Source organism: Ostrea edulis, chromosome 9 (assembly GCF_947568905.1).
Source record: "Ostrea edulis chromosome 9, xbOstEdul1.1, whole genome shotgun sequence".
NCBI lineage: Eukaryota > Metazoa > Mollusca > Bivalvia > Ostreida > Ostreidae > Ostrea > Ostrea edulis.
In genome coordinates, this window is record NC_079172.1 from 12,734,860 (window position 1) to 12,762,735 (window position 27,876).

At 35.1% G+C, this 27,876-nt stretch overlaps 1 protein-coding gene across 1 annotated transcript; it reads left to right on the forward strand.

The window, feature by feature from the left end:
• The first annotated feature begins 6,813 nt into the window (after nt 1-6,813).
• LOC125659546 (uncharacterized) lies at nt 6,814-26,834 on the forward strand. The gene is made up of 17 exons (XM_048891244.2): nt 6,814-7,135; nt 11,914-12,065; nt 12,357-12,487; nt 12,897-13,032; nt 13,252-13,320; nt 14,117-14,235; nt 15,440-15,521; nt 15,609-15,776; nt 16,636-16,722; nt 16,858-16,952; nt 17,198-17,305; nt 20,562-20,622; nt 20,869-20,973; nt 21,955-22,019; nt 22,191-22,262; nt 22,635-22,804; nt 25,578-26,834. Exons 1-17 carry the CDS (start codon nt 7,081-7,083, stop codon nt 25,796-25,798), a joined length of 1,896 nt encoding a protein of 631 aa, XP_048747201.2. The 5' UTR covers nt 6,814-7,080; the 3' UTR covers nt 25,799-26,834.
• Nucleotides 26,835-27,876: the final 1,042 nt, after the last annotated feature.

Below are 27,876 nucleotides of genomic sequence, written 5' to 3' on the forward strand. Positions count from 1 at the left end.
GTACTGGGTCCATCAACGTATCTTTGGTTTATGAAGTTTGGGAATCCCGTATAGGTACCGTAACTCATATTCCTCTGACCCATATCTTTAAAAACCTTCTATTCATCTTAAAAATGTAATGTATTATTTAATAAACCTTTGATGTAATGAGCTTCAGGATCATTCATTCTTTGATATTTTATGAGATTGATCACTGTTAGTTATCTTCACCTTTCGTCTTTACAACCTGTCATTGGGACAAATGCTGTTCGGCATGTTCCAGTTTAATACCTATTGTTAGGCTGTTCTTGACACAGATTTTTACTACGGATAACTCCGTTATGGGACTCACGGTGGGTGTGACCGGTCGACAGTGGATGCTTACTCCTCCTCGGCATCTTATTCCACCTCTGGTATATCCAGTGGTTCATGTTTGCCGAACCCTCTATTTTGTATTTCTTATAGGAGTTATGAAATTGATCACTGTTCGTTATCTTCACCTTTCATCTTGTGAAACTCTTCTATTCATTTTAGAAATACAATGGCATGCCATTAGTTTTACAATCTCTTGATGTAAGGATCATGTATTCTTTGATATCTTGTGTATTTCAAAAATGTAAAAAAAAAAAAAAAAAAAAAAAATCATTTTAAAAAAAACGCTCTAACACATACTCAATGAATTTTATCAAACAGTAAAAACATTTAAATTTACAACAAAACATGCAACACGTATTGAATGTAGTGAAATAGATAAAAGTTTAATCTGGGGTACTGTTAACGTTTCCTTCATTCTTCAGTTGTGCGGATCTAGAGATGGTTATGGAGGGGAGTAGTTGCAGACCTGCAGCTCTCCGGAAAAAAATATGTTGTCAAAATTTTTTTCGGAGAGCTACAGATCTGCAGCTGGGGGTCCTTCTACTATATTTGTAAATTGTAAACTATTCATATTGAAGAAAAAAAAGAAGAATCATTGCATTTAGTAATGAGTTCAATCTCATCAAATAATTGTGTACAAAGTGTTCTTTCAAAAGAAGGCTTATTTTGATTCCTTTCTTTAATTTACAGTTTACATCATTATAGATCGGTGGTTGATGTAACAATTTTATTCTTACCCTCATAGGTTAAACTTCAATTAGGAAGAGGAAGGCCCTCTTGAGTAATGATACTCGTAGATGATTTAATATTTTTGATAATTCCTTTTCAGACCCCATGTGTTCAATCTCAAAATGTTCTGCAATAAATTGCAGAACTTGTGATATACTGATCACTAGACATTCATTCAGTAGTAGTCTCACTGGACGTACTTTCTGACTTGTAAATCTTCTAACATTGTCTAACGCCATTGTGTGTAACCTGTGTGACTTAATCTATGAGGGGGGAACCAAGGGTTCACTTAATAAAAGAAAATCGAAGCACATATTTCAAATAAATAATGATGGTAACCAACTTCTTTACAAGCATTTTAATGCACCGGACTACTCCATCTTGTCTATGAGGGTAAGGATTTTGGGTGGAAAATTACCATCACACAAACAATCCAACATTAAGCACCCCCTTTCGTAGACAACGAGAAGACCACTGGATCAGGACCCTAGGCACTGCATTTCCATATGGATACAATGATAATGTATATGATGTGGGAAATTTGACTAGTCCACAAGGAAATAACGTTAATGTGATGGAACTCTTTCCCAATACTCAAAGATGGAAACGCAGTCATGGACATCGTTCATATAAAAGACCAAGTATAAATGATGTCACATTTGATTCACTTTTGCCTTACGTCAACAGACAATTAGGTCCACATCATATTCGTACAAAACTTTACTCTGTTCCATTGAGAGTTATATATACGTTATTTGAAGAAGCTACAGCTAGTCTATACTTGGATTATTCAACACCTGAATATAGACTGAACTCTATGATTACGGATGTTGCCAATCACAGGCTCTTTAAACCAGCACGGGTCATGGACGATATTCCTTCCAAATCATGCTGACAGTTTCTTAAGCTCAAATTTACAAACAAAGCAATAGATAAGCACCATTCTTCGTCATAAAAGGGTTCAGTCGTGTATTCCAACTTATTTCAAGTTCAAGTATACACCCTGTATTTCCTACAGCTATACTTGTACTATTGCATCCAAACTTTTTAATCAAACAAACTTTGCAGTGCCTAGATATGGACCATCTTATATGTAATCCACCAACTGTTCTTGTTCTTCATCTTCTTTCAACTCTAGTCCAGCTGGACATGTCATTACTGATGATGTTGATATAGTTGAAAATGAGGATTTCAAATCACTTATTCTAAAAGATCCTAAATACAGAGAACCTCGGTCATTTCATTGGCAATAGAACTGCATCTCTATTATGAATTCTCTCGAAGATTATGCCAGACAATGGGCTAAATATGAAAACTTGATACATTGTCAAAATGGGTTAAAAGCATAAGAGGAATATTAAAATCCCGCATTATGAAAACAAAAGTACGTAAAATCTATCCTTCTGTGTTTAGTAAACCAGAAGGGATAAAAAGAATTGAATAGGTTACATGAGAAATATGTTTTGGTTCCAGCTGACAAAGCTAGTGCCAACATTGTCTTTGTTTGTAAGGCTCATTATTACAACTGTATTTTCAACGAACTTGGCATTAATTCCACTTTCGGTAATCGTATATATACTCCAACTGCCTTCTCAAAAGATGAAATTCTTCAAAATCATGCTTCAGTTTTAGACACATTTGATATCCCAGTCAATGGGTCGAATGAATGTAAAACTTATACGGTACCAATTTTGATGCACCAGATGCACATTTTTAATAAATAATGTCTCTTCAGTGATGCTCAACCGAAATGTTTGAAATCCAAAGTACCAATAAACTTTAAGAGCTAGTTTATGGAAACACAGAGTGCCAAAAACTGAAGTCAAATTCGTCTAAGGATAAGAGCTATGCATGAAGGAGATAATCCTTAATTTAAAATGAATTTCTAAATTTTATCACAGCAATTAAATATACATCCGTATACTCAAGCTAGTAACGAAGTACTTAGCTACTGGGTTGTAGAGACCCTCGGGGACTAATAGTCCACCAAGCAGAGGCCTCGACCCATGGGTCATAATGTAAACCTTATACGGTACCAATTTTGAAGAAAAAAAATGAGTTACCATACCTATACTGAATTCCTAGACTACATAAGAACCCTTACAAACAAAGATACAACGCTGGATCCATTAAGTGCTCTGCCAAGCCCCTATTTTTGCTCCTGACGAAAATATTAACAGCTGTGAGGGAGAGACTTCAAACTTACTGTGCGACTACATATGCCAGAAGTGGTGTTAATCAAATGTGGATTCTAAAACATTCTAAAGAACTTTTATCAATCTTGAAATCGCAAAACGTTTCCCAAATCAATAACATCAAAACATATGACTCCTCACGATAAATTAAAGACTATACTTTTTGACATCATGGACAGTTGTTTCTTCAACTAAACTGGAAAAAGGAAATATTCATATCTAGTTATCAGTCATCCAAAAACTTACTTTGTTAAACACCACTGATTCCACGCACAGTTTCTCTGAAGTTGAAATAAAAAACATGCTAGGGTTACTCATTGGCGGTATCGTCGTGGTCTTTGATGATCAAGTTTTCCAACGGTCTGTTGGGGTTCCCGTGGGCGGGATTGTGCTCCTTTGTTGGCTGGCCTGTTTCTGTATTCTTATGAAGCAGAATTTATTCAAAAACTTCTACGCGAGAAGAAAAAATATCTTGCTGTGGCATTCAATTCGACATTTGGATATATCGACGACGTTTTGTCTATTAACAGTAATAACTTTCATTCATATGTCGATTCGATATATCCCCTTGAGCTCGAAATAAAAGACACTACAGAGGCGTCCACTTCTGCTTCATACTTAGATATTTTATTGCACGTGGACATTGACGGCAAACTGACAACTTAACTATTTGACAAACGGGATGATTTCAGCTTCTCCATCGTCAACTTCCCATATTTATGTAGCAATATACCATTATCACCTGCATATGGTGTTTATTTCTCTCAACTGATTCGATACGCAAGAGTTTGTTCTGCGTATAGTCAGTTTTTAAATCAAGGCAAGCTACTGACAAACAAGTTGATAGTACAGGGGTTTCAACAGTCTCGATTGAAGTCAGCAGTTTGTAAATTCTATGGTGGTTGTAAAGATCTAGTTCGTCAATACAACCTATCATTGGGTCAAATGCTGTCTGACGTGTTTCATACCGATTGTTGAGCCGTTCTTGGCACACTGATGGATAACTCCGTTTACCTGATCAGGATATAGGGCTCACGGCGGGTGTGACCGGTTGACAGGGGATGCTCAGGGGGTCCGTGTTTGGCCAACTATCTATTTTGTATTGTTTGTAGGAGTTATGAGACTGATCACTGTTCGTTATTTTCGCTTTTCATGATAAACCTAGAACATGGGCATAAAGTTGGTCCATCTCAAATACAACTGACATAGACCAGTGCCATTTCACATAAAATCGGTCTTCTGTTGATTTCAAACACTGCATGTTTTCAGTTTTAAAATGTGCATTTTCAATAATAAAAAAATACATGAATTAGCACAATGTCAGGGAAAGGCTAGTGCAAATGTACCCCAAAACTTGCTTCAACCCCCAAAAATATATATCCTATTATGTTCTTGACTCTGATAACTTGATCGGTTATTCAGATTTGTACAAAATAATGTTATTGTAAACAAAGGCATGACAACACCATTGATATTATGCACATGCACACATAATTTTATTTCATTCAATTTATTACTGTCTGAAGAGCCAAAAGCGCTAACAGTGAAATGTTATTCGAGTTTTGTATGGATGGATGGATGGATAGATATATAAATAGATAGAGAGAGAGAGAGAGAGAGAGGGAGAGAGAGAGATATACAGATATAGATATATATAATTATATGCAAATAAGGTATATGACGCTTTTCTTGTTCTCTACATGATGATATCTTATGCATAAAGCGGAATATAATCTCTGAAGAGCACAAGCTTTATAACATTTCTGCAATGCAGTGTCATGCTCTATATTGTGCATGCAGTGGCTAGTTGTGATTCAGGAGACACTCGAACATAAATATTAATCTATGAATTTCTGGTAATACAATACCATACAAACCTTTCGTTCCGCTGTGTCTGGTGATTAAATTTTACATAATTTATTCGATATGCAAGAGCTTGTTCTGGATATAGTCAGTTTTTAAATCGAGGTAAGCTACTGACAAACAAGTTGATAGTACAGGGGTTTCAACAGTCTCGATTGAAGTCAGCAGTTTGTAAATTCTATGGTCGTTATAACGATCTACTTCGTCAGTACAACCTCGCATTGGGTCAAATGCTGTCTGACGTGTTTCATACCGATTGTTAAGCCGTTCCTGGCGCACTGATTTTGACTGTGGATAACTCCGTTTACCTGATCAGGATATAGGGCTCACGGCGGATTTGACCGGTCAACAGGGGATGCTTACTCCTCCTAGGCACCTGATCCCACCTCTGGTGTGTCCAGGGGTCCGTGTTTGCCCAACTATCTATTTTGTATTGCTTGTAGGAGTTATGAGATTGATCACTGTTCGTTATCGTCACCTTATACTTAAGAATAATTTAATTAACCAATAGCAGTAAACAATATCCAGAACAGTTCTGTGCACGTTTTACTCATCTGTATAGAAATGTCTCTGAATCAATTCTTCTTCCTCAATTCACCAGGGTTTTTCACGAAGAGAATGTCCATACCAGCTTACTCAATTCACCAGGGTTTTTCACAAAGAGAATGCTCTTCCCAGCTTTACAGACAGTTTCTATAGATTTTGTAATTATAGATGATAGAAATGTCTGGTTGTTAAATTTTTGCATCAAATAAGTCTCACCATCACCATATTTTACTTCATTTTGGAATCTGACTAAAGTACAGACCTATATCATATATAATATAGGTCTGTACTTTAGTCAGATTGCTTCATTTTGCACAATCTTGAATTGTAGTCCGATGTAGATGATGTAATTTATGGTCTAAAGTAGAACCTGTAGTGGATTATGGTCCAATGTCGAGTGTGTGGTGGACAAAGTACTTATAGCCAAATCCGTGGCTAACTCACACGTTTTGCCGAGATCTCTTTGTACCTTCACTCAAATCTAAGCGTTTCAATTTCTCAACAGAACGTTGCATGTAGTCGGCAGGAGAATGTTAGTGGAGTTTTTGATAAGAAGTTTTGTATTTTATATAAATTTTTAGATTGTCAACACATGTCTTTTTAAAAATCCATAAACATTTGACACTTACTTACACATGTTTCACAAACATACATTTCATCCAACAAATCCTTTCCAAGTACAAGTCCAGTCAATTGTTCTATAACTCTGACCTATTTCTCTTTTGTCGACTCAACTTTGTTAAACAGTGTAACCGTTTAGTTGGAAACTTTTTTGCATAATAAACAAAGTTGGATTATTTGGTAAAATGTATAAATGACTTTACCGGTGCCGAACAAACGTAAACAATCTTGAAAAAGAAGTCCCATCGATTCAGATTTGCCTGGTGTGGTAATCTTAATTTTTTATTAAAACTTCGAAACTATGTAAAACTGCACAGATGATAGACATAAACATTACTATAAAGCATAAGAAGCGCATCAATTCTGTCACATTACTTAGTGAGATGTTTACCGAGTGCTCAATGACTTGCCTGAAAACTCTTTGTTCTAGAACGTGTATCAAATCAATTATCATGACGCGGTATACAGGTGAAATATATGTAGGGCAATATATGTTTGCTGTTTACTGCTTTTTGCTTCTCAAAGGAGACCCGAAACGTGTGCATAAAACGTTAAAGTCGTATCCGAATGTTGTTGCATGAGGAACACTGAATTTGCACCAGACTTAACTGTTACATTTATTTCAAGCTGGCAGTTGTCGTTCAGAGTTCACGCTCTGTTTACTTGATACACTGAATACGCCTGTAGTACATTGGTGATTGACTAGAATATTGTAACTGCATACCAGAATATATCTTTCAGGCTATATGACATACTTTTGGCCACTGCAGTGATGGAGTTACGTTGGAAATATACAATAGTTTTCGTACTATTTTTGATCGAAGAAGGTTGGTACACTGCAATATTTTTTAACATTGAGTGAAAATGCCAAATTGAGATTGTTTACGTGTATTTTATAATGTGTCAGTATTTTAAGAATTCGAAACTCGTATTCATCGCTTATTTTAGTTGTATGATTACAAATTGAAGCATATAAACTTCTCCAACATAGCATTTTTGTGCATCGAAGAAAATTGCTAGTTTTTACGAAAGCCCAGAAGGCTCATTCGAGATTCGAAATTCAAAAAATACGAGATTCGAAATTCAGAATACGAGATTCGAAATTCAAAATCCAAATTAACCAATCAAAATGTAGGTCACAATAGATTAAAGGGTATAGAGTACATGCATATTAACTTAAAATATGACAGAAAGCTTATTCTTCTAATATGTTTACCAAACAACGAAACATTTCTTTTAAAACTATAAATGTCATGATGTATGCTCAGCATGCAGACAGGCTCGTAGCTGTGGGTGTTTGGGTCAAGTACTTATCTATTATATATAAACTTTAGAGGAAATTCGAATCATGAATAAATATTTCTCTCCGAGCTATTTTTACATTTTTTAGGGTCTAGGAAGTTTAACTACATGCAAGGTGAAGATAACGAACAGTGATCAATCTCATAACTCCTACAAGCAATACAAAATAGATAATTGGGCAAACACGGACCCCTGGACACACCAGAGGTGGGATCAGGTGCCCAGGAGGAGTAAGCATCCCCTGTTGACCGGTCACACCCGCCGTGAGCCCCATATCCTGATCAGGTAAACGGAGTTATCCACAGTCAAAATCAGTGTGCCAAGAACGGCTTAACAATCGGTATGAAACACGTCAGACAGCATTTGACCCAATGCGAGGTTGTATTGACGAATTAGATCGTTATATAACGACCATAGAATTAGCGAAATGCTGACTTCAATCGAGACTGTAGAAATCCCTGTACCATCAACTTGTTTGTCAGTAGCTTACCTCGACTTTAAAAACTACATGTGTCATTGCCACAGAAAAATAATCTATCCACGTTTTAAGAATTATCTTATCCCACTGATTCATATTATGGGCAATATTTTGACCTTATAAATCATGTCATTATATGCAAACAGGCCTGTAGAAAGTCAGATTCACAGAAAGCGGGGAGGGGTGGAACCAGGTCGAATACACCTTAAATAGTACACTTTAATTGAAATGGAATCGACGGTTATATGAATAAAATTGACTGATGACACTTCGTAGTAATGGAATCTGATTTTAGATTAATCTATAGGTTTACTCGCATACCATTTTTTTCTACTTGAATGTTCATATTCTTATAATTTATTTCACATGAAGATAACTATACATGTTTGAGTTAACAATGACACAGACGCATGGGTTCAGCCCATTTTCTGATTTATTTTTTTCTTTCAGCGATAATTTCTCTGAAATATGCGGATTCTTTGTCTATCAGATCCCAATTTATATAATATAAATATGAAGTTATATAACAATGACAAGCACGTAGTTTAGCTAAATATAAATTTCGATTTATATAATCGTTTCACACTTTTTGCAAGCTTTAGAGATTGGCCTAGCCTTTTATTGGTATGACAAATTGTATTCTATTATACCGGTAGAAGGCCAATCTCTAAAGCTTACAAAAAGCGTGAAATGATTATATAAATCGAAATTTATATTTAGCTAAAGTACGTGCTTATCATTGTAATATAACTTCATATTTATATTATAGAAATAGGGATAGGATCGACAAGGAATCCACACATTTCGGGGAATTTATTGCCGCAGAAAAAAAAATCAGAAAGGGGGTTGTTGTTAGTAGTGTCCATACTTCAGATGCCTGTACAAATATCTCCCTCACCTGTTTATTTTTTATATGCGCCTGGGTGTAAATAATAGAGGAAATTCGAACCATGAATAATTATTTCCCCCCCCCCCATCTATGTTGTCTCTTTTTATATTTTTTATTGGTTCAGGAAGCTTAACTACGTGCGTCATTAGTCATTACCACAGAACACTAACTTATCCACGTTTTAAACAAAATAGGTTGTCCCATTGATTCATAATTGTACATGTATGCAGACGCGTAGCCAGGCATACGTTTGTACGCACAAAAGTCCAAATCTTTTTTGCAAAAAAAGGGAGAGGCAATATTCATGACAATTATATTTGTTCTAAAATTGTTTGTAGTGGGTTCGTCATGCAACGATATTGGACAGAGTAAACTCAGGTGACCTATTCCAATTGGTTTTCGTCCGTAACTTCTTGATAACTATCGTTCCAATTCTTTTCAAATTTGGTATGAAACATATTTGGAACAAGGGGAACATAAATTGTAAATTTCAGAATTCCTGCACTCCTGGGGCCTTAGGGGCAGGGCAAAAACTGTCAAGAAATGGCCAATTTTAAAAAAATCTTCTTTTCAAGAACCACACACATGTAAGAAAAACTAAATGCATAGTAATGTAGAGCAGGAAAGCCTCTACTCAAAGTGTAAATTTCATGATTCCCGAGGTAGGGGTTCTGACACCAGAGCGAGACCAAACTTGTTAAAAAGTGTTTATGTGTAAAACACTTAAATAACATTTTCTTTAGTGCTTTTGATACTAAATTAAAACTAAATGGATAGAGCAGGTAGTCTTTTACCAAAATTATAAATTTGATGTTCCCCAGAGTAAGGGTTTTGACCCCAGGGTGGGACCAAACTTAGTATATATGTGTAAGTTTGCTGATACTGTATAAAATCTAAATGCATACTTAGGAATAGCAGAAAAGGATGTACCAAAAATGGTAAATTTCACAACCCAGGGTTATGACTTTAGGATGAGTCCAAATTAGTCATATTTTTTTATGTTTTAATGTTAATATACCTATTATTTAAAGCCTTTCATCAGCGTATGCACTTTTGAGGGTAGTGAAGTTTTAAGAACACATCTTGTTTTATACTGTTGCTGAACATTAGAATTTAGCTTAGATATTCAGAACAGGAATTTTTTTCTAGATTCCATAGCCCATGGAAGTAGTGATACTTTTTCAATAGTATTCAGGTGACCGATAAGGACTGTGGGCCTCTTGTTGAGATTTTACAAGTGTTTGTCCGCATTTCGTATATCAACAGAACAGACCTCGAATATGTCTGCGTAACAAATTTTATAAAGTGTACGAAAAATGCGTTCAGGAGGGTCGAATATACACATCGAAATCGTTTAAAATTTACCAGCTTCCGTGGGCTTGCCCCCTGGGCCCCCATCAGGGCTTTTCCCTGGATCCATTGGGAGAGTTAAAGTGGCCCCCAATCCCCTGCCTACTTGGGCGTCCACATCAAAAGTACCCTGGCTACGCCCCTGGTATGTTTTATGTTCAAGTATGTACGTATAATCTCAGGAACCGGTAATTTTGTCCGCAATGGTAATAGTAGGGTTCTATACTATATCACCCCCTAATAAATATTAAGAGGTGTTATAGTATAAACCCCTACTATTATTAAGTTACAGACAAAATTACCAGTCCCTGTGGTACGTAGGCTGATATAATACGAATCAGTGCATAAGATAATTTTTAAAACGTGGATAGATTAGTATTCTGCCGTTATCACGCACCTAGTTAAGCTTCCTGGAGCTTAAAAAATGTAAAAAGATACAACATAGATCTGAGATCAATCTATATTCGAATTTCCTCCATTGTGTATATAGATAACTGAAACAAATCAATCTAGAATCAATTATTGGAGGTGTATCATCGGTTAATAGGCTTCATATACGATTTCAATTGAAGGTATCATGATGTGTATTCGTCATTATTTTACCTGGTTATCACATACAGTGCAGAACTACATGTACATCTAATGTGGGAGCTGTCTTTTCTTTAGAGTTGAGAGGCATAGCTTTCATCATGCCTCTCGACTTCTCTCAAGAGAATAGCGGGAGCTGGAACAAGTTTTCTGTCTGCCTCCTTTCCCGCTTTCTACGGGCCTGTCTGCATGCTAAACATGCATCCAAACATTTATAGTTTTAGAAGAAATGTTTCGTTGTTTGGTAAACATATTAGAAGAATAAGCTTTCTGTCATATTTTAAGTTTACATGTATATGCATGTACCCTCTAACCTTTAATCTATTGTGACCTACATTTTGATTGGTTAATTTGGATTTTGAATTTCGAAATTCGAATCTCGTATTTTGAATTTCGAATCTCGTATTTTGAATTTCAAATCTCGAATGAGCCTTCTGGGCTTTCGTAAGTTTTAGATAACGTAGCTTCATTTACTTTTCTTTCACTTTATTTACAGTTTATCACAAACAGGATTTTGTCTTAAGTGTAACTACAGTTTGGCGTTATTCAATTTTTACTATGTAGTTTTGTTGTTGTTGTTTGTTTTTTTTTTCATTCTCGACATAAGTTTCATTCAGGATACAGACGTATTTGCATTTTTTTAAAGTATGGACAAAATTTACGTTTTAACAGTCAAGTTTTACAAAGTTTTAACGAGATATGGATCGAGTTTTAAAAAGGTTTTACGATATGGACCAAGTACAGAGAAAAATGAAAACCTCTAATAAACATAAACGATACCTCAGCTCCTCATTCCAATACTCTGATCTTTATTTTACATCAATTTCTTTATTGATACATCCATTTTCTAGATACAAATCAAATTCACAATGCTTAATACAAGTTATTTCTAATTCTGAGAGGATACGAATGAAATATAGTAAAATGATATACAGTATAGGGAAATTGCGACAGGATCATAATCTAGCTCGCTTATCAACAGTAATTTAATTCGACAGATGAATGTGTTTCACTTCACCTCGACGACTTACAAAAGGAGTACGGGGAATGGCGTCTGCAGCGATCCCCCGAATATTCCACAACTGTCGGCCTCTATAAATACAACGACCAAGTGGAGAAGTTTGCATACTCCGGATTAGCAGAAGAATATGTACGAGATTTGTTGTTTTAAATTATGTATGAATGTCTAGAAGAGATTACTATTTGGTGTGGGTGTGAAACTTTCTGGACCATAAGATATGAACAATGTGCATAGTCACATGATACCTTATTACATCTGTACTTCCTGGCTGTTCTTTTGGGGTTTTGGTGAGGGTTATTTTCGGGGTGCATCTATATTCTATTTTTGATATAAGGTATAATTATTTTCATATGTTATGCTTTATGACTATAGAAACATGTGATAGAGAATTCCCGTGTAAAGTTTGTAATTTACTTTCAGAACAAATGTCTAGACCTTCTGACCCGTCTGAGGAGAATTGATTACAACCAACTTACAGCCAAAGAAAAGACAGACTATGATATTTTTAATGATACACTGTCGACCATAGTTCGAGGATATGACTGGAGAACGTACGTTATTGAACTATTTTTTACCTTATAAACCAGCAATTGCATTACGATCGGTAAATCAATATACATACAGTGTTCTTGAAACTTACAACTCCGGAGGATTTGATTGGTTAAAATTTTCTCGGACAGGTAGATTTCACATTACATTTCAATATTCGGCCTGATAAAAATCTTCAAATGCTGGATACTACAGAAGCAGGTTTCGAGAGCTCTGTATATATAAAGTTTACAGCATAATTCAAACATAGTATTACCAAGGATTTTGTTTACCCGCCACAGTTTTCAAATCAGATAGATTCATTTGATAATACATTTATTCGCATGTTATTGTGGTTCCCTTGGTTACGACGAATTTCCTAGACCTTCCATGACTGATGCATCTATTTACACGATATCATGATTATTTTAGCTACAACACACTGAACCCGATCAATTTCTTGGAGGGTCCACAAGTTGATCCGTCTCATCTTCCAACAAGAACACCATTTGACACCGTTGGTGACTATGAGAACTACATAAAGCGTCTGGAATTATACCCAAACCAGGTACATCGAGTAGTATTAAACAATTTCGAAGAGTGCAATATCATTGTATATAACATCCTCCCTTGTTTTGTCTCCTTAACCTTCCTTACAATCATCACCATCTGTCGATGTCATTATTCATATTTAATTCGTAAACAAACATGAATAAGATTAAATAATCTATTAGTGAGATTATAGTTTTTCATTATTGCATTTAAGTATATTTTTTTTTCATTTTAGATGGAAGAAATGATAGAAAGACTTAATATGTCAATAGAGAAACGCCACACCTATCATAATGTATCAGTGGTATGTAAAAACATTTAATTCAATTTCGAAGTCATTGTTTGTAAAGGAAGACAAAGGCTAATGATATTCAAAATGTGTTTTAGTAGAGGACATGAATTATTCAATATTGACAGAATACGTTTTATCATCTCGAAGGTTAAGTACTTAAATGTGGCACGTGAATATGGCTAAAAAGCAAATGTAAACTAGATCCTTGTTTCTAGAATGTAGTAATATATAGACGTACCTACGTGATATGAAAATTTGATTGTTGTTCAGTCATTGTAGAAATATTTGCTCATGAATCTTGCAATACATTCGATGAGATTGGATGAAAACTTACAACACTGTTGAAGTGTCCGGGGAGTGTAGTGATTAGCGCACTCACTTCTTACCGCTGATATACGAATTCGTACCTCGGGATCGACGCGTTTGTATATAAGAGAGTGATGTGGTCGCCCACATGGACATGTGGGTTTTCTTCGGGTACTCTCATTTTCTCTCACATCATATCCCACAACATATGTCAGAAGTGTTGTAAATCAAATATGGAATTTAAAATATCATAAGGCCTTTTAGTAAATTTCAAATCACTCCACTTTTCTCAAATTAACAACATCAAACGTATGACTTTTCAACACATTACACGACCATTTCTCGCTTTTTCACGAAAATATCCGAGTCGACAAGATACATGGATAGAAGTAGTACATGTATAACTTCTTTGTTAATCGTTGTAAAATAAATAAATTTTAAACTAAATTATTTCAATGCACAAAACATGAGGCCATGCTTTACATTTTCTTTTTAATTTTAGAACAGGATCCCTGGACGGATTGATAATATACTGGAAGGCGTAAATGATACAAATTTTCCGCTTTATCAACCATTCCTTGATAAATTGTCAAATCTAAAGACAATCACAGAATCCAAAAAGTAAGTGTCCGTATATTTAACGTTCTAATAGCCCTTTATAAGGTCATATGATTCAATTCCTTTATAACACATTTTTCAAGTCACCTTGAGGTCGTGTGAGTCCTTTTTATCTTTACTTTGTTGTATATAAACCAATATACCGATATTTGATTTTTTGTATTCTGTATTTATTGTCAAAAACATGTTCCTTCAAGGACATATCGCATGTTTCCTAAGTACACAAACCAGTGCATAGATATTCAAATACCGATGTAAACACTCACAAACCGGGTTAGAATAGATCCTCAGTAATCCTTGTTAGTCGTAAAAGGCGATTAAATGGGGTGGTCCTTCGGATGAGAGGTCCTATTTCACAGCAGGTGTGGCACGATGAAGATCTCTCCCTGGTCAAAACCCTTAAGCGCCGAACATGGCTTAAATTTTGCAGTCCTTCACCGGCAGTTATGACGTCTCCATATGAGTGAACAATTCTCGAGTGGGATATTAAACAATATATAACCAACCAACAAACCCCACAATGTAGCGAGTATAAAATAAATGTATACAGGTGTCGCTGTCTAAAAATTATTTTGTAAGGTTCAGTAAATTGTGCTGTTCTTATGATAAACTGTGCAATTAATATTAATTTTTAGAGTATATATATATATATATATATATATATATATATATATATATATAAATATATATATATATATATATATATATATATATATATAAATATATATATATATATATATATACTTGCCTAGATGGTCGAGCGATCTAGCGCGCTGGTTACATGCTGCTAGGAGATTTGGTTCCGCAGGTCGTGAGTTCAACCCCGGGTAGGGGCGGAAGTGGGTATCCATATAAAGTGAAATTTTCTGTGCTTTATATATATATATATATATATATATATATATATATATATATAAAGCACAGAAATAGCAATGAACTCTTAAATGAACATAACTGCCCTAAGTGAAGAAATATTTGATATAAAGCACAGAAAATTTCACTTTATTTGGATACCCACTTCCGCCCCTATCCGGGGTTGAACTCACGAAGTTTATGAATTGTTGCAGAAAATTATTTTTCATGAATTTAAACGGGTTTAACATGCATACAGTCTTATCGTTTGATTAGTAACTCACAAACCGGTAATGGATTTATTATTTATTTTTGTATGAATCAAGAATGCATAATTTATGAGTTTTCTGATCAGAATAGACATGCGCAATAGAGCCAAAACAGCTGTCAGAGCCATTGTCCAAAAGTACAGAGATTTGAAAGCATATCTTGTGAATGTAAGTAAAATTAGTGGATGAGTGGTTTACTTTTTGTAATTTCAAATATGCGACTAAGCTACAAATGTTACCATGTCTACTTTTTAGGTATACTCTAAACACACCAGATCCGGTTTCGGTGTAAGTAGTTGGGACAGGGGAGTAGAATTCTACAAGGAATGTCTACGATGGCATCTTTCACTGGATATGTCTCCAGAGGAGGTACACAACAAGGGACTCCAAGAAGTCGAGAGAATCTCCTCAGAAATGAAAAAGGTGAAGTATACAAAGTCCGAATACGATAAAGTAGTTTTATGTATAAATGATTGTTTTTAGAATGTAAAACTTATACGGTGCCAACTTTGATGCACCAGATGTGCATTTCGACAAATAATGTCTCTTCAGTGATGCTCAACCGAAATCTTTGAAATCCGAAATAACTATGAAGTTTTAGAGCTAAATATAGCCAAAAACAGCGTGCCAAAAAAGTGGAGCCAAATTCGTCCAACGATAAGAGCTATGCATGAGGGAGATAATCCTTAATTTTGAAATGAATTTCTAAATTTTGTAACAGCAATTAAATATACATCCGTATTTTCAAGCTAGTAACAAAGTACTTAGCTACTGGGCTGTAGAGATCCTCGGGGACTAACAGTCCACCAGCAGAGGCCTCGACCCAGGGATCATAATGTAAAACTTATACGGTACCAACTTTGATGCACCAGATGCGCATTTCGACAAATAATGTCTCTTCAGTGATGCTCAACCGAAATCTTTGAAATCCGAAATAACTATGAAATTTTAGAGAATATGAATCCTTTCAACATTATCACTACTTCCTATATGAAAATATACGAATTAATATTTGTCAATAAAAGAAATAAAACTGATGAAAGGTGAAGATAACAACAGTGATCAATCTCATAGCTCTTACAAGCAATACAAAATAGATAGTTGGGCAAACACGGACCCTTGGACACACCAGGAGTGGGGTCAGGTGCCTAGGATATGACTAGGTAATTTTCACTCAATTAAGTCCTGTGGTTTGTTGCTTAATACTGCACCGCCTTATCTAAGAAATGTTAGGAGGAGGAGCAATTTCTGATAATTCATTGGATTACTGAAATATTTACAGGTCATGGTGAAGCTGAACCACCAAGGTTCTGTCAAAGACTTCTTTGATAAAGTGAAGGCGGATCCAAAGTTTTACTTTCAAACCGGTGTAAGAAAACTTTAATCAAATTAATCAAAATTTGTCTTATCCATCTCAAAATTTATTTTACAAATTAAATGATAAAAGCTTTTTTCAATTATATGTGATCATAACTTTGAAGATAAACTTTCATCATTTTTCCAGGATGAAATAATCCAGTGGTACAAAAATGCAATAAAAAATGACATACAACCAAAGCTGTCTTCTTATTTTAGAGACCTTCCAGATCTTCCTGTAAAGTACGTATTCTGTCATTCAAAAACAATAATCAACTAAAAGTTATTCTAATTACGTACGTTTTGTGTTCATGAAGTATTCTAAAAATCGACAAAAATAATCTCACTCCTGAAATAAAAAAGCAATTGGTTTCCTTCTGAGCGTATTTTATTAAAGAAGAATATGTATACATCGGAAATATTTACAGCTAATTGCGTGCTTTTTTATACAATGTGTGAGTTGTATTAGAATTACTTGTTCTCTGTAGTGCGGAGCCAAGCCCGACTGATGGTGTCGGGGGTATGTATATAGCAGGACCATCGGACGGATCACGCCCGGGGGTCTTTCAAGCCAATGTTCATCATCCTAATAAATCGTAAGTTCGAATTAATTGAGCACTGACAATTCAGACATAGGATTCAAAGTTATTGAAACTAGTTATCGACCGTCAATGAATTTTGAAATAAGAAGTTTTATTTATCACATGTTTACTCCTTTATCCGGTGGATATCATCTATTACATGTTTTGGCCTTGGATATCACATTATGTTTTCCTACGCCGTGTTTGACGTCAAATTTTGATCTAAAACAATGTCCCTTCTTTTATAAAGGGCATAAAAATATTAGCTTCATGAAAACATAATATGCATTAAGTGAATGGCAAGACCTGTTAAAGATGTCGTGAAGCGTTGCAGTTCATAATCTTATGTATTTTAAATTTGTAATATTTACATTCTACTTTCATTTCGTTCGGGATTCTAGCCGCTAGAATAGGCTATATTTATCAGAAGTCATACACACATTGTTCACATCTGTATATCATTCATGAGGAAATTGAATTAGATAAAGATATGGAAGGCCAAAACATCGAAAATATAAATATAGAGAGAGGCAATTAGAAAAAGCAACATATTGAGCAAGACGATAAATATATACAACAACGCTACACATCAATTGTAAAAAAAAAAAAATGCATAGCATAAATTTCCATACAGTTTATCAAGTTTTAACTTTTCTACAAATGTACAAACTCTTTTTCTAACAACTCAACTTTATGAAAATCGGGATGATTTCAGCTCCGTTGTCAACTTCCCATATTTATGTAGAATATTTCATTATCACCTCCATGTGGTGTTTATATCTCTCAACTGATTCGATACGCAAGAGCTTGTTCTGCGTATGGTCAGTATTTAAATTGAAACAGGCTACTGACAAACGGGTTGATGGTGCAGGGGTTTCAACAGTTTCGTTTAAAGTCAGCATTTCACAAATTCTATGGTCGTTTTAAAGATCTAGTTTGCCAATACAACCTATCATTGGGTTAAATGCTGTCCGACCGACGTGTTTCATACCGATCGTTAGGCCGTTCTTGGCACACTGATTTTGACTGCAGATAACTCCGTTGACCTGATCAAGATATAGGGCTCACAGCGGGTGTGACCGGTCGGCATGGAATGCCTACTCCTCATAGGCACCTGCTCCCACCTCTGCTATGTCAAGGGATCCGTGTTTTCCCAGCTCTCTATTTTGTGAAAGGCGAATATAACGAACAGGGATCAATCTCATAACTCCTATAATGTAAAACTTATACGGTACCAATTTTGATGCACCAGATGCTCATTTCGACAAATAATGTTTCTTCAGTGATGCTCAACCGAAATGTTTGAAATCCGAAATAACTATGAAGTTTTAGATCTAAATATAGCCAAAAACAGCGTGCAATACAAGCAATACAAAACAGAGATTTGGGCAAACACGGAACCCTGGATATACCAGAGGTGGGATATTGCAGTACAAAATTTTTTCCATTGAATAAAAATTTATATTTCCACAGTTCTTATTATCACACTGTGAACTTTACCACAGAAAAGGGCTGAATGACCTCTGTGACCTAAAAGGTCCTCAAACCATTTGCAATGGGCGCTTCCGCCTAATATCAAATGAAAATAACATACCTGTCAACCAAATCAACAACTACAGCAGTTTAAATGAAATTCAAAATAGGCATATTTCTTAATTCTTTTTAATCCATATTTCACAACATATCAAGGGATTTGCTACTCACATAAACTTCACTCAAAATAATGCTGCCTTTAGAAACACATTAAATAACAGCGTAGTCACAAACAGAACAATAAATATGATAGGAAGAGTAAACAAAAATTGCGAATTGTAACATTTTTGGTGGAAAAATTTGTCGTAAACATAAAAAATATTCAAATTCATCATCTAAAATTGATATGTGATACGAATCAATAATGAAATAGTACAATTAAAGAGCGAAATGTTGACGTCTCTGAAAGTCGAACAGATAAAGGAAACAAAAAAGTGATAAAAAGAATACCTATAGACATCTATAGTAGACTTAGATGCAATTGATATCAAAGATGACGAACCTTTCTTCTTGCATGAAAGTTTTCACCATATAGTGATATCAAACAAACTTAGATAAATAATTACAGGGTTAAGGGGATATATTTTAAAGGAAGTATATCAGAATGTTACAAAACTGTACAATCAGAAAGTATCCATAAGTTTTTTGAAACCAAGCAAGTTCTTCTCGAGAGATTCCAATAATATTTTAAAATGATATCAACCAACCATTATTTTTTTTAATTGAAGGGAAAATAGCATATCATAGCATAAATGTATCTCCGGATAACACTTCTTGGAGAGCGTTGCAAAATATATTTCCCACAAAAGTAGCATATCGTAAAATTCATCATCAATGGTTATAATAAACAAGAAATATTTAGAGACATATATGCCCCTTGTGGCAATATTGAAAAAAATCAACTTCAAATTTAGATTGCAATGATAGTGAAAAGAGTATGGGTTATATCCTAATCAGAGTCAACCACAGTAAGAAGTTTGATCTCTAAGATGCTGAGCTGACATTTCCAAAATAACCTGTCTAAACATAATACTAGTAAATGATGTTTACAGATATGTATATCTAAAAGGGTCATATGTTGTATAGATTATTGTCCATTTTTCTTTATTTTAATGAAGAATATTTATAGCTTAGGAAATTGCTGTTAGTCCTAATATATGACATCATGTACTACTTCTTCGGATTTCTTTAACTTTAAATGAAAGTCTACATTTTTTAACAATTGTGGTTTCCGTCTGGAGAACAGTATTAAAATTTGTGGGTTTTATATATATATATATATATATATATATATATATATATATATATATACGTGGTATGGTATCATCTATTTCGCATAGTGAATCTAAAAAATTAAAGATTTTTAAATTTTTGGTAAATCTCTTAATAATACACATTCTACATATGTATATGGACCAAATTCGGCCCCTTCAGAGAAAGAAAGGAAAATCCAGATTGGTTCCAATCACATGATGGTGTACATCTTTTCCAGAGAATAAATTCTTTCTAGATCACATGACATTTTGGCTGTAATAAATTTTAAGTCTTGATACTAGTGCAAAAAAAAAATGAAATATTGACCTTATGTTTTGCTCTTCCTTATCAAAAACCTTTTATTTCGGTACAAACTATTGAGAAAAGGTTTGGGATCTCCTTGTGTGTATTTTGAAATTGTTTATTGTACTTTATACTCACAGCAGTGGGATTTTTCATTATACTAGTAGATGTTTTGTTTTAGAGTGACGATAAATTTCATGGCTTTACTCATTCACGAAACCAATCCAGGTCATCATTTGCAGGTGAGATAATTTATCATCAAAACTTTCTTTCAGGAATGTAATCTTGTGTAGGGATATGGAGAATCATATAAATGCAATTCTATGATATACTGCAAAAATTGAAAATTTAGAATCGCTTTTCAAAGTCCCCTTGGGCTGCCTAATGACGCAAGAGACGTATCATTGGTAGCTATGTCAAGTACTTATTATACCTCATTGTTACATTGTCTATATTGAGGTAAAAGTATCCATGCTTTCTCATTCCAGATCAGTATTGCGTCTACTGTTAAAATCCCTAGCTTCAGGAAAAACATGGGTGGATATGTATTCGCAGTGCCGTTTGAGGCCCAGTTCTATTCAGCATTTGTTGAGGTACCCACATGTTTCTTATTCTTACACAATATAAAAAAAGTTTAGATTACGCAAAATTAATCCTGACATCCTTAGCAATGATTCTGTCATCTGTGAACGAATCTCTGTCAATTTCAATATACAGATGCATTCATATTCTAATCAATCCTACGACGCAGACATTCCTTCTGCTATCGCCAGGATTTAGAAGTGGAAGTCACGGGGTTTTGTTTTTCGGATATGAGACTGAGACGTCAGCACAATCAAGAACCGTACTGTCATGGCCTTGAGTGTCATTCACCTATATATAGCTGGTGGCATTTCTATATGAATGCACACAATATTCTAGAATGCGACGGTAAACCAAAAAGATATTAGAATAGTGATGCTTTCATCAATACAGAAGATATCGCTGAAGAGTGGGATTGTCCTTTAACATGCTTGCACAACGTTTATTTTATGTTGTAAATTTTCTAGAATGATTTATTTTCGTAACATAATACAATTTTCAACCATTCAAAATTCTTCCAGATGTGTCGCACATCAGATATCTCTACATTATTTAGCGTGTTAAGCAATCCTACTTTATTCATCACTGTATCTATGTAATATTTTATAGTATTTTGTATATAACAATATCTTAAATACATTAACACTAAATATATGGTATAGTATAGTCACAACTCTGATATTGAAATTCATTCTCACAGCCAATGGATTACATTCAATATATTCAGAATATCCAAATACATTAAATATGAACGTGTTCCGGAGAAAGGCCACTGCAGGAGTGCAACCATTTGTTTGTTTTTTGTTTTTGGGGGGTTTTTTTTTGTTGTTGTTTCTTTGTAGGGGGTGTTGTTGTTGTTGGGGTTTTTTTTGGGGGGGGGGGTTGGGGGGGGGGGTATTCCAGTAGATGGATTTCGGTTCGTAGAGGAATTAGTTCTTTATTAAGGTATCCGTTGTATTTCTGTTTCACTTTAGTTATTTACTTATCCTCAGGGATGGGCGTTGTATGCAGAATCATTGGGTGAAGAAATGGAGTTGTATAAGACGGACTACGACATGTCAGTATAGTTTTCTATGATATCTATAATAATGTACGTGTACATCGTTAAAATTTCAACTGCTGATTCAGTAAATGTTTCCTTTTCCACATAATCTGTAAATAGTTACAGTACATAAAATCTAACAAATGGAAAATGTGAACACCTGAATTTTCTCTATCATCATTTCAGGATGGGAAGATACGGATCAGAAATATTCCGAGCGTGTCGTCTTGTTGTTGATACCGGACTGCATTACTTCAAGTTTGTATTGCGTAATTTGATTTTTCTGCCACAGCAATTCATGATAACAAAGGATAAATGGTGTTATACACATAAAGTAAAACAACGGTACAACTTCAACCTAAAGATCTCCATCTAAAACAACCTTGTATACTGAAATCTAATAGGTACACAGGGAATATGCAATCAAAAATCAAGGTCAAATGGCAAGGTGATATTAAGCACAAATCATAATATAAGTTCAAGAATTATGTTAGGTTTTTTTTTTTCGAAAGCAACAAATGAATCAATTCATCTGATAATAATTTCAGCATCTGATATTTTGATAACCCTCCTTCACAGATTGAATATATATATGATTTCACGGTAAAATGCTGTATCTTTTTCCTGCAGTTGGACAAGAGAACGAGCGGTGGAATACATGCTAAATTACACCGCTTACAGTGAAAATAAGATCACGACGGAAGTTGATCGATATTTGACATGGCCAGGTCAAGCATGCGCATACAAAATCGGTGAACTCAAAATTAGGGAACTGCGTATCAAGGCTCAAGATGAATTAGGTATGTCTTTCTTAATTTTTAAATATTATTGTAAATTCTAGATTCCTACTCCGCGTTGAACCCAAGATATTTAACAAAGGTGTGACTGTTTCTTTACCCGGCATTAGAAGTAAAAGAGATAGATTATAAGAATATGACCTTTGAAACTGAGATTTTGCATAGGTCAAAATTCATGACAAGTCTCGTTGACTGACGATGGTAGTGATTTATAGTGCAGACTGCCCAGAAGGGGCCCTGCTACACTTGAGAAGTCTCTTTATTTGTTGACGACTCTGTATGAATGAAAAATATCTCAATTAAAATTGTGTAAATTTAAAACAAACAAAAAACATTCTGTGGAATTCTGTATCGTTCGTTCTTTTTAATACTATTTTCTCACATTATCACCAGTGTGAGATCGACTTTACCCATGTGAGACAGCCGTGTGAGATTAATAGAATCCTTCATTAGTACGAGTGTGGGATAGGGAAATTCCACCGAGGGGACAAGATTCGCAGTCTAGGACGAGGCTTTGCCGAGTCCTAAACAGCGAATATTGTTCCAGAGGTGGAATTTCCCTATCCCACACGACTAAATAATAAAGGATTATTTAAGTTCAAATGAGGATTTTGATAATTTAAAATTTTCTCAAAGCTCCTAAATTTATACACTAAACTGTAGGTAAAATGTGAGAAAAGTAATCCTTCATTATTTACTTGTTCGGATAGGAACATTCCACCTCTGGAACAAGATTCGCTGTCTATAGGACTCGGCAAAGCCTCGTCCTAGACTGCGAATCTTGTTCCAGAGGTGGAATTTCCCTATCCCACACTCGTTCTAATGAAGGATTCTATTAATCTCATTGATTCTGTCAAATTTGTACATATATGCCTACTACACAAATAATCATGACATGAATTCCATACTAAATTGTGTGTACATTTACTACTCATCCACACATTTGTGGTGAAGAAATGGGGGCTCACCAACACCTGTCGCAACACGGGATCCCTGACCTTAAGGTCATATCTGAAAGACTCGTGATTATCACTTTTAAATGTTGAATGTTTGGAACAATCACTACCTATGTTTATGCCTTAGGTTTGATGCGGCAATGGCATGAGCGGGGATCGAATTCACAACTTCCAGGTCAGGAAGCGATAAATCACTGAACTACCGCTAGCAGTTCTTTGCAGCGTAGCTAGCAAAGTCGTATTCAGATCCGGGCACATCCCCTCTTATGTCAAAAAGCATATATGTTTTATTTTGTCAGAATTGAGTAGTTGCAGGGAAATCCGAGTCCTTGTCCCCATTAAGGCTTTTTTCTAGACTCAATAGGGATCTCAAGGCACCCCCTTCTGTTCAGAAATGTATTGGATCCACCATAAGTTAAACAGTTAAACATTCGCTATTCGCAATAGGCGCATAAAAACGATGAAATATATTAAAGGGGTCTTCCAGCCATTGCATCTAACAAATACGGTACATATACTTTCCTGCGAAACGTGGTTCGTGAATTTGACCTCGTGTAAACCATCTTGAACATCTCGCACATGAACAAATTCGATAAACAATAACTTAAGATTACACCAATGAAATCCGTTGTGACAAGACAGATTACACAATCCCTCGGATGCAATGAAAATGAATCAATACAAATGACATTTACGATACAAATAAAAGATTACAGAACTAAAATGAAAAATCATATGATACAAATGGAAGATATAAAATACAAATAAAATATGATACAATATGACTGTGTTTTTTGTTGTTGTTGTTGTTGTTTGGATTTGGAGGGGGGGGGTGTTTTGTTGTTTTTTTTGTTTTTTGTTTTTGCAATACAAATGGACAATTATACCATATTAGTGACAAAATCATATCACATATGCTCTCTCTCTCTCTCTCTCTCTCTCTCTCTCGATCGATCGATCGATCGAATTCAAATGTCTTTCTTCCATCTACATGGCTAAGTGCATAGGTATATTCAAGTAGCAGTCCATGTAAAAAAAAAAAAAGTATGCAGAGGGTGATAGACTACATGTACAAAGGAAAACTTTTTATAGTATTTTCACTCAAATTAGTATCACAAATCTGTGTTTTAATTTGTGACATATCCCTTTCGCATTCTACATTCTACATAGTTGCAGTATTATTGCTCGCAGGGCAGGTAATTATATTTTACAGTATATAATACATAGAGCAGGCACGTAGAATCGGAGGGGGGGGGGGGGGCACACATTCAACATACAAAGTCAGTTATTTCTAAAGTAAGAGAAAATGAATTCCTGCCCGTGCACTTTTTATAGCACTATTGAATGGTAAGAATGTGATATCTAACTAACTCATGATTGAACCCATGTAGTGAAGGACCACCACCCAATGATTTAAGTTTGGCAAAATAACACGTCCTATAATTTTGCTTCGCTTTGGGGGGGGGGGGGGGGGGGGGGCTTGTCAAGAATTTTAGACAATGAGGATATCAACATCTCCTCCAGCTACCCCACTTTGAAAAACAATGCTACGTGTTTATAGAAAAAGCGTTGAAAGTCCTGTCAACTTTCTTATAAGCAATTTTCAGTATGTACACTAAAAACATTAAGATTGATTATTTATAGGTTTCTTTGGGATAATTACTTATCTTAAATATTTCACGAGTTTAAAGTAACATGCTACACAAGTATTTTGGAATATAGAACTCGTGAATAGGCGATGACGATGACTTTGCTTAATTTAATGCTTGCGTTATGTTGGAAATATCTATAATATTCAGTCCATTATATTATTTATAAAGGGTCCAAGTTTGACATCAAGGATTTCCACTCCGTTGTTCTGAAAGATGGAGCCCTTCCACTGAATGTCCTGGAGAAGAATGTCAATCGATGGATTACTGAAACAAAGAGTAAACCCACAGAGACAGGGAAACCATGCACCTCCACCGGAACAACTAGAGAAGCTGGATTTAAACTGGTTTTGATTATCTCTGTTTGTGTTCTTCTTCGTTTCAATCACTGACGAATGTGTATGTGTGCTTTGTTTGTAATATTTGTAATCGGTGCTTGATATACTATTTAAACAAATCGTTTTCCTTGTCATGAATCATAGATCATGATTAAAATCTAGATATTTCCAACGTTCACTGTGGCGACCTACATATCGATGAAATTTATAGAAAAGTGTAACATATTTGCTTATGAAAGGTGAAGATAATGAACAATGATCAATCTCACAACTCTTATAAGCAATACAAAATAGATAGTTGGGCAAACACGGACCCCTGGACACCCCAGAGGTGGCACCAGGTGCCTAGGAGGAGTGAGCATCTCCTGTCGACCGGTCACACCCGCCGTGAGCCCTATATCCTGATCAGGTAAACGGAGTTATCCGTAGTCAAAATCAGTGTGCCAAGAACGGCTTAACAATCGGTATGAAACACGTCAGACAGCATTTGACCCAACGATATGTTTTATTGACGAACTAGATCGTTATAACGACCATAGAATTTGCGAAATGCTGACTTCAATCGAGATTGTTAAAACCCCTATACCATCAACTTGTTTGTCAGTATCTTGCCTCGATTTAAAAACTGACTATACGCAGAACAAGCTCTTGCATATCGAATCAGTTGAGAGATATAAACACCATATGCAGGTGATAATGGAATATTACTACATAAATATGGGAAGTTGGCGATGGAGTATCAGAAATCATCCCGTTTGTCATACAGTTGAATTGTCAGTTTGCCGTTAATGACTACTTTCAATAAAATATCTAAGTATGATGCAGAAATGGACGACTCTGCGGTGGGTTTTTTTTTTTACTTCGAGCTCACAGGGATATATCGAATCGACTTATGAATGAAAGTAATATCAATTATGCAGATAATAATACATGTACATACTTTATCACAAGCTTTTGCTCTAATATCGTACATACGAGTAGTAGTTGACGTACAATAATAGTGTATGTATATAATTAGATGTATGATAAAGAGTATATAACTTGCTACTGACTTTCTATTTGCAATAAACGAACATGTGTATCTCAAAAACTCCATTAATTTCATTCCTTTCTTTCAATGTTGCTATTTTTATTTCAAACGTTGATGTCTATAGCCTGGGAGGTGTTTGGGTCATTGTGGTAACTTGAATAAGAGTCCGGGCCTGGATTACATTGCTCACCGAAGTTGGGAGGAGAAATATATCTGGGACACTAAACGTGGATCAATAATAAAAGAGGATCTGTCACTTGACAATTGTATCCACTGGGTATTTGACTACCACTTTGAAACAAAAACAAAACTCAATAGTCATTTTCTTGTTAGAGAGATTCTAAAGGATTCACAATTCATTATATATCTACGTTTGGTCAAAGAAGCATGATTCAGACAATTATATGCTACCTGTTATCTTCGCTAAATTCTAAAGTCTTGTGGTTATTCTACAGAATTTTTATATTTAAATGTAAAACTTATACGGTAACAATTTTGATGCACCAGATGCGCATTTCGACAAATAATGTCTCTTCAGTGATGCTCAACCGAAATGTTTGAAATCCGATAGCTATGAAGTTTTAGAGCTAAATGTAGCCAAATTCAGCGTGCCAAAAAAGTGGAGCCAAATTCGTCCAAGGATAAGAGCTATGCACGAGGGAGATCATCCTTAATTTTGAAATGAATTTCTAAATTTTATAACAGCAATTAAATATGCATCCGTATTTTCAAGCTAGTAACGAAGTACTAACTCACTGGGCTGTGGAGACCCTCGGGGACTAACAGTCCACCAGCAGAGGCCTCGACCCAGGGGTCATAATGTAAAACTTATACGGTACCAATGTTGATGCACCAGATGTGCATTTCGACAAATAATGTCTCTTTAGTGATGCTCAATCGAAATGTTTGAAATCCGAAATAACTATGAAGTTTTAGAGCTAAATGTAGCCAAAAACAGCGTGCCAAAAAAGTGGAGCCAAATTCGTCCAAGGATAAGAGCTCCAATGTTAAAAAAAAAACCCTATTTGGCCCAGTTTTGGTCTCAAAAATAGGTTATGATTTAATTCAATTAACATGGGAATATTTGCATATTAATTGAAAA